This window comes from Belonocnema kinseyi, chromosome 10 (genome assembly GCF_010883055.1).
Source record: "Belonocnema kinseyi isolate 2016_QV_RU_SX_M_011 chromosome 10, B_treatae_v1, whole genome shotgun sequence".
In the NCBI taxonomy this organism is placed as follows: Eukaryota; Metazoa; Arthropoda; class Insecta; order Hymenoptera; family Cynipidae; genus Belonocnema; species Belonocnema kinseyi.
The window spans coordinates 76155421-76163613 of NC_046666.1; the positions used below are offsets into that span (position 1 = coordinate 76155421).

At 32.0% G+C, this 8193-nt stretch overlaps 1 protein-coding gene across 1 annotated transcript; it reads left to right on the plus strand.

Annotated features, from left to right (window-relative positions):
- Positions 1-63: 63 nt before the first annotated feature.
- On the plus strand, positions 64-7812 carry LOC117181642 (apyrase-like). The gene is made up of 11 exons (XM_033374536.1): positions 64-556; positions 1365-1590; positions 1707-1823; positions 1970-2050; positions 2603-2804; positions 2951-3056; positions 3285-3379; positions 3582-3742; positions 3885-4070; positions 6502-6638; positions 6871-7812. The coding sequence occupies exons 1-11, from the start codon at positions 414-416 to the stop codon at positions 7112-7114; spliced, it is 1698 nt and encodes a 565-aa protein (XP_033230427.1). The 5' UTR covers positions 64-413; the 3' UTR covers positions 7115-7812.
- The last annotated feature ends 381 nt before the right edge of the window (positions 7813-8193 follow it).

Sequence of the window (8193 nt, forward strand, 5' to 3'; positions counted from 1 at the left end):
TTTCGTAATATGATAATAAGCGTGAGCAAATGTCAAGAAAACTTGTTCGTTAAATTAACCAGTACAGTCGGAACTTTCGCCGTGAGTGAGGCTGTATACAGTACATTTTTATTACTCAGCACTCAGTGATAAGTGTTAATACTTCGCTACATAGTTTAGTTTTTAAAAACTAAACTGGCTGATAATTAAGTGATTGAAAGGTACCTAGATCTTATAAAAAATACATCTAGATAATCAATATATACGTAAATATTCTTGTGATGGCCACTATAATTGAAAAATATGGAAGAAATTGACTTAAAACAAGAAACTAATTTACCAGCTGGTTCAATTGAATCCTACAAAATTGTCCAACATATTGCATCGTGAACTAAGAATTATTTAAGATTTTAGCATTGAATCTATACAGAAATATGTTCAGTAAATTGGTGATAATATTTTTGGCATATTTTGTCTTCGAAAAATGTGAAGGATTCACCGCAAGAGGTCTTGTGTACCCTGGACGAACAGATTTATTCGAACTTTCTGTGATACATATTAACGATTTTCATGCCAGGTAAGAAAATTATTTTTATATACTGATTAAACTTTGGTAAAATGATATTGAGAATATAGCTGGCTTTAAGAAATATTATTTTTGCATGTATTTACAAATATTGAGATGAAAATTTTGCTTAACTTCCAAAAAAATACCTCAAGATTTTGACTTGCTACCTAGGGTTTCCTTTTCAGTTCTGAGAAGGACCTTAAGCAAATTAACCAAAAGGAAATAATCAGCGTTCTTCTGATCTGGTCCTATATTTTTATAATTACAGAAAAAAAAAATAATATTTATCTCTAATTTAAAATATATAGTACCATAGAAATGTCTTTAAGTTCTTTTCATTTAATTTCTGAAGTTTTCAACTCACATTACATTTACTGGGGACGTGTGCCATTGCAAAGAATGTCGGTAAGGTAGGTATCAGGTAACTATAACATATCGAACCAAATTTTAGTATTGATTTGGCCAAAAGATCCCTTTACACTTTTTCTTTAGAATTTAAAAGAAAATGTCGGGAGCAGTTGGAAGCTAACATTTTGATGATGCGTATTCAGAAGTTTTTTTCGGAAAATTTCATTTGAAAACTAAACATTTTGATTTAATATATCAATCAAAATTGAATGATGATTAATACGCAATGCAGTAGATGTAGAAGTTTTCGTTCTACAGAACCAATAGAGAAAAAAAATTTACATTTCTTTCATTGAATAACGTGATCAAGAATCTCAATATAATAATGCAGGACCCTCAATGTCAGTTGATCAAAAATTTTAAATTCAAATTCGTCCCTTATGCATCTAACTATTTTTGTCTGATGCAGGTTTTTGCAAACCGGACCCGCTTCCGGTACTTGTAATCAGAGCAAGAAACAGGATTGTATTGGAGGCATAGCGAGGGTATCCACAGCCAGTAGACAATTGCTGAATGATCGGCCTAATGCTATTTTTTTGAATGCTGGAGACCAATTTCAGGGTTCATTTTGGTACTTCCTTTTTAAATGGAATGTTACTGCTGAATTTATGAATAAATTACCTCTTGATGCTATGGTAAAGTTTTTTTAAAATAATAGTTCAAAGATATTTAATATTGTGTCTAAATTGAACTATAAAAGATCAAAAGTTTTTGTTTCATTTTTAACTAGAAATAAGAATTTTGGTTTTAGACTATTGGTAATCATGAATTTGATGATGGAATTGCCGGTCTTGTTCCGTTTCTACAAAAAGTAAAGGCCCCTGTGGTAGTATCAAATATAAATGATGCCAACGAACCAACAATTAAGGTACCAAAGTAAAAAAGAACTCCAAGTTAATTTAATTTTTATTTAAAGTTACTTATTTTTCAATCTTTTAGCGCCTTTTCAGTAAATTACATTCTCAACTTAATTATGCTACTCTTAAGGTATTATTTAATTCAATTTTTTATCAGGGCTTGTACCAAAACAGTACTATTATCGAAAGAGGTGGTCGAAAAATCGGAATAATTGGTGTTATTCTTTCTACAGTGAATGTAAGTTATGGATTTATGACAACTAATATACATAATAGCAATAACATTGTATTAGTCAATTGCGATGAATACCAAAGGTTACCAATTCAATTAACGTTTTCATAGAGAAAATGTATAAAACTTTCATAAATGTCTAATGATTAAGAATGGATTATTTGTTATTTAAGTAGGTTACAAATCGAGAAATTTCAAAATTGAAACTTTTATGACGTGACGATTTATAAATATTGTCTCTCTAAATCCATGCTTTTGTTTTTAATTTAAAAGATAACTTTCGAATTTAAAAAAATTATTTTTTAAATTATTGCAATCGATTTAAATTGGAAATTCTGAATGCCTGAATTTAAACATTTTCGATATTTAAGAGACCATTCTGGCTTTGCATTTCTTTATTATTATGAGTTAAAGAAAAAACAATGAAAAAACTGAAGAAAAATGCTTCGGCAGTTTTTAATTTTTTTCAAAATATAATCTTCAAAAATTCTTACACTGTTGTTAAGATCTACAGGTAAATATTTTATGACTACAAATTTTATTTAACAAAATTTGCAGTTACTTTCAAAAACAGAACGTTTAGAATTCTCGGATGAAGTCAAGACGGTGAATGCAGAAGCAGACAGGCTAAAGGCTGGAGCAGTGGAAATAATTATTGTCCTCAGTCATTGTGGAATAAGCGTGGATCGTATTATGGCTGCAAAATGTCCTAATATTGATATCATAGTTGGGGGACATTCTCACACGTTTCTTTACTCCGGTTGGTTTCTAAAAAATTTGATAGAAAAGTCAATGAAACTAGAAAAAAGTGTATTTTTTTAATAACGTATTTATAGATTTTTTTAAAGTTTCATCTTGCTCAATTTTTTGCTAGAAATATTTATGCAAATTTTTTTATTTATACAGGTACTAAGCCATTCACTGAAGATCCAGAAGATGAATATCCCGTCGTTGTGAAACAAAAAGAAAGCAGAAGAACAGTACTCATTGTTCAAGCAGCTGCTTTTACTAGGTTTGAATATATCCCCTCCCCTCCCTAATTTTATTAATTTTTTTAGAAGTTTTTTTTTCTATTATCTTTTTATTTGTCCTGAAAACATCTTGTACGTGTTTCAAAAGATCATTTTTTATTTTTTAACTGAAATTAATTTTAAAAAGTGTACTCCTTACATACACACTTGTTAAATTATTCATAATAAATATTTTTTGTAATAAATATATTTATTTTCACCTTATTTAGGTATATAGGAAATTTGACTGTTTGGTTTAACTCTCAAGGCGAAGTAATCGATTGGGATGGAAATCCCATTCTTTTGGATCAGTCAATTGAAGAGGGTAATTATCATAAATTATTTTTCATCTATTGATTTTCGTTCTTAGCCAAATAAATAACTGGAATGTTGTCAAAACAAATATTTACTCAACTTTCTTATAAAAGCTTTTTAATAAGTTCCTTAAAAGAATCTTCATTAAATTATGCTTTTCGACTTCAGTTTAGAAATAAGTACAAAATGTCAGACTTTAAAATGTTTTCCAGATCCCGAAATATTGAAAGCTCTTCAGCCTTGGAAAGAAGAAGTAGATAAAGTCAGTAAGGTCAAAATTGGTACCACTAAAGTTTATCTAAGTGGAAAAAGCAAGTGTCGACAAGGCGAGTGCAATTTGGGAAATATGGTATCTGATGCGATGGTAGATTATGTGAGCAAAAATTAAATTCTTTGGTTTTACTATTTATTTAAAAATATTATTTTGAGAATTAAATATGTTAATATGCAATTTGCATTTTAATAATCTTGTGCCTATAAATGATTGATTATTATACATTTATTTATCATTTTAGTACGTAGGAAAAAGTAATAACGAACGCTTTTGGACACGTGCAGCAATTTCTCTCATTAATTCAGGTGGAATTCAAGGTGATATTAGTAATAATCCCATTGATATTACCTATGAGGATATTGTTGTAATTGCGCCTCTGGGACTTACTTATGATTTAATTGAATTGAAAGGAAGCGATATTGCCGAGGTAAATATTTTACGTTGTTTATTATTTTCCGGAATATTTTTCCAGATTCTAATTTTCTCGTTCAGCATGTTTTTACTGGATTTTAATTGTCTTGTGCGGCATATTTATACTGTATGTCAAACTTCATTCATCAACAGGAATAGCAGGAGTATAGGTAGCAGGAAAAAAAGGAATTGTCACATTTGGGGATGTAAATTTTAATAAAACTTTGTTTCGATAAAAATGTTTCAGGAAACATTGGGGGTCTCGCACAACATTTAACTGTTTTAAATATGGCCACCAGAAAATTCAACAAATATAATCAAAACATGCACACAAAAAATCATTTCCCCTTTTCGCAAATAGTTCATGAAAGATTGAAACTTTGGCAATGCAAGGTTACAATCTTTTACGTTTAAAGGCAAATCCCAAAGCCTTACCCAGGAGTAAAAGTACCGAAGCACCGAAAAACTGAAAAAAGTACTCTCGTGGAAGAAATAAGGTTATTAGGTACCCAACAGAATTGTTTTACTCATTGGAATGAAACCTAAATTCTTTACCATTCCTAAGAATTCAAGTGCGAGTTCGTTCACACGCGTCGCCGTGAGATAAATTTTTAAACTTGTATTGTTACGATGGGAGAGTGTAGAACTTTCGAACAATGTTGTGTAATTTTTGATTAAATGTAATAGTTAAAGAAAAACAGTAAAATAGTATGAAAGAGTAGGTTTGTAGTATCCAATCAGGATAACCCATGATTAAAAATATATATTCAGACATCACTCTTCACCGGTCTATTGGTACAGTAGCATTACATGGGGAGAGGGATAGTACACAAATTTTCCAAAACGCGAATTCGGTCACACTCGTTTCCCGTTCCAAGTTTATGCAGGGGCAGGTACAGGTACAGATGAATATTTTGTCGGAGATACATTTTTAGAGTCTTGTACTACGATTCTTTGAAACTCCTGAGAATTCGGAAAAATATGTGTTAATTACATTAATTTATATAGCACGCATCATATTCTGAATTATAAATTTATTTATTGATTGGAGATTTACGAAATAATTTTATATTTATTATGAGAGACTTGAATGTATTATAAAGTATTACACCCAACTCTCGCTTTTAATTCCCCCGGTTTTCGGGCTTCCTAGAACTGCTGGCGCCCTCAGTTTCTCAAGGGAGCAGGGCGAGAGCGGTTGCGATAGTTGTATTGAAAGGATCGCAATGCTGGATAACTCATTCAATTATATTTCGCAATAGCATGCATTCCAATTGAACACAGTTCAAGATGCCCTAACTGTTCAATTTTTACTTCCCCCGAGTTCAGTCCAAGGCAATTTAATTGAAACCCCAGACACTGGACTAAAAGCGAGAGTTCGGTGTATTTCAAACTCCAAAGATACAAAAAGTTCGGAAATTGGTAACTCCAAAGATACGACCAAGAAAAGATAGAGGGGAGAAATTCAGCTCGCTCCTTTGTAGTCGGAATGATTGCATCTGTGGCGCGCTCGTTACATTGGAGCTCGTTTATTTGGAGTTCGATGTATGTATAGAAATGAATGAAAGTTGTTTGATCAATGTCAAGGGGTTTCTACGACTATGTTTCATTCTATATACATGTATTTTATATAATAGAACTGTTATAACCCTAGCAGGAGTTTTAAAGTTAACCCCATCTCTCATGAGATTGTCATGCGTTTTCGGAACGGGAGTTAATGGGTATACCCATGGTGCTTTTAGAAATTGTATGTTCTCTTTATGAATGGCTTTAAAAGGATAATCATTATCATTCGATCACGTGGATGAGATTTGACGTTTAATTCACAGCAAGCAAAAATTTTATTTTTATCACTAAAAATATTTTTTCTCTGTTGAGTACGTGTCTTAGATAGCAATTTGGAACATTCTCTCGAAATTGTGTGGTTCAATAGGTGCTGAGATATCTACCTGCACATATGTTAATTTTAGTGTACATTTGATTATTTCTATCGCTATAACTTGAAAACAGTTACGTTTTTAAGAAGAAGGAAGGGCAAAGAATGTTTTTCTTCGTTTAGACTTTCCAAAACATTGTTTGCAGATTTTTTTAAAAACTGTTATCTGTATTTGCTTTTTAAAAAATTGCTTACGCAATCCACGACCAAGTTTTTGAAAAAGTACCCTGGATAATTATAATCAAAGGGTTTTCTGGAAGAGAAATATGGTGCTTTTTGTACTGAGGAAGTTACACAGGTTTTATTATTTAGTTTTATAATTAATTTAATTTTAAGTAACCTAATTAAATGCTATATTTAAAGTTTGATGATCAACAACAGAATACAATTAAAACGTGAGATTCTCAATGCCAGTCTCACAATGAAAAATATTGAACTAATAATGTACAATTTAAAATTAAATAATTTGATAATAATCAATTATGTTTTACTATTGAGCCTTTTTTTACAGACGCTTGAAAAAGCAGTTCTGGAAAGTTATTATCCAACTAAATTTTTCGGCAAGGCTTTTCTCCAGTGGTCTGGTCTTAAAGTGACTTACAACTTATCAAATCCAGATAATTCAAAACTCGTCGACGTGAAAATAAGGTGAGAATAATTATTTATTATCGTTAATATATAAGTTTAAAACTGATTATGGATGATAAATTTAAACTATAGAGAAAACGACATCAATTAAAGCTGAAAAAAAATCAATTTAATCGATGGAAAAAATATAATTACCCAGGAGCCTGACTCCGTACAGAATATAACATAATTGAAACAAATTATACTATGATTACTTTGTTTCCTATTTTAACTAATGTACATTATCATCTAGATGTCAAGCTTGTGAATATCCAAAATACGAAAGTTTGTCACCCGAGGAATGGTACAAAGTTGTGGTATCGAGCTTTTTACTAAATGGAGGTGATAATCACACAATCATACAGAAAAATCATCTTCATTATGAGCAAGGTCCATTGGATAGAGATGTTCTAGTCAACTTCATTAAAAAGAAAAGTCCAATCACGTATGGTAATGAAGACAGAGTAACTCTACTTGGCATATGGAATAAAAAATAATTGAACTATGATTAGATCATTTATATCATAAGTTTGATAAGAAAGTGGTAAACATTGAATTTTGTCTAACAGCGGAGCGAAAACACTCGTTTTCGCTCCGTTGGAGAGGAGCGAAACCCAGCGATTCCACGCCTGTAAGGCGGTAGGGTCCTCGTTCAAAGCATTTGAAGAGAGCATTATCCTTTAGAGTACATTATCTCAATTAAATTAAAATTTTCTTGATAAAAATGTCGAGAATTTTAAAATTGAAGCGTATTCTGCTACATTTTGGCAAGAAAAAAAAAAGATGAAATAATTCAATTGAAATTGATATTTTAATAGATAGGGGGATTTGGCCCCCCGAACCCCCTGCCCGAGCCTCTGCCCCTGACTCCGCTGGGTGGCTCCCCCACACACACCCCTTATCGCCACCTGACCCCCCTTGTTCGCCCCCAACCCCCTTTTGTCCTGACAGAATCCAAGTTTCCGAATTTTTCCAGTTCATACTGACCCTGTAAACAGTAATTTCAGAGTTACGATTTCCGCTTCGTATATTTACAAACGTGAAAACTCGCTTTCGCTCCGCTGTCTGACAAAATAGTATGTGGATTACTTATCTTCGTACGCTGCGCGTAAACGCCTGACTTCCCTCTTAGTGCACGATATACTATTCCGTAGTCGTCCCTTAACAAAAAAAATATATGTAAAAGGAAGCATGGTATATGATGCAGATGGAATACTAGAGGCTTTCAGAGACTATTTTAGGAGACAATTCGGAGATGAAGCTATAGGACACCACAACTGCGATGTTGAACACGATGCGTTGGAAAACTCAATTGAAAAAGTCTGTGTCACTGAGGTTAGGGATATAATTAAGAACTTGAAAAACGGTAAGGCTGCCGGGGTAGACGGTATTAACGCTAAAATGCTTAAACATGGTGGCGACTCGTACCACATAGAGTTTGCGAATTGATAAATTTATGTTTCGAGATGGAAAAATAAATAAGTAAGTAAATAAGTAAGTAAGTAAGTAAAATATATTCAAAAACACTTATTCGTAGGGTAATGAAAATAACAGAAACAAAGATTTGGGAATCGCC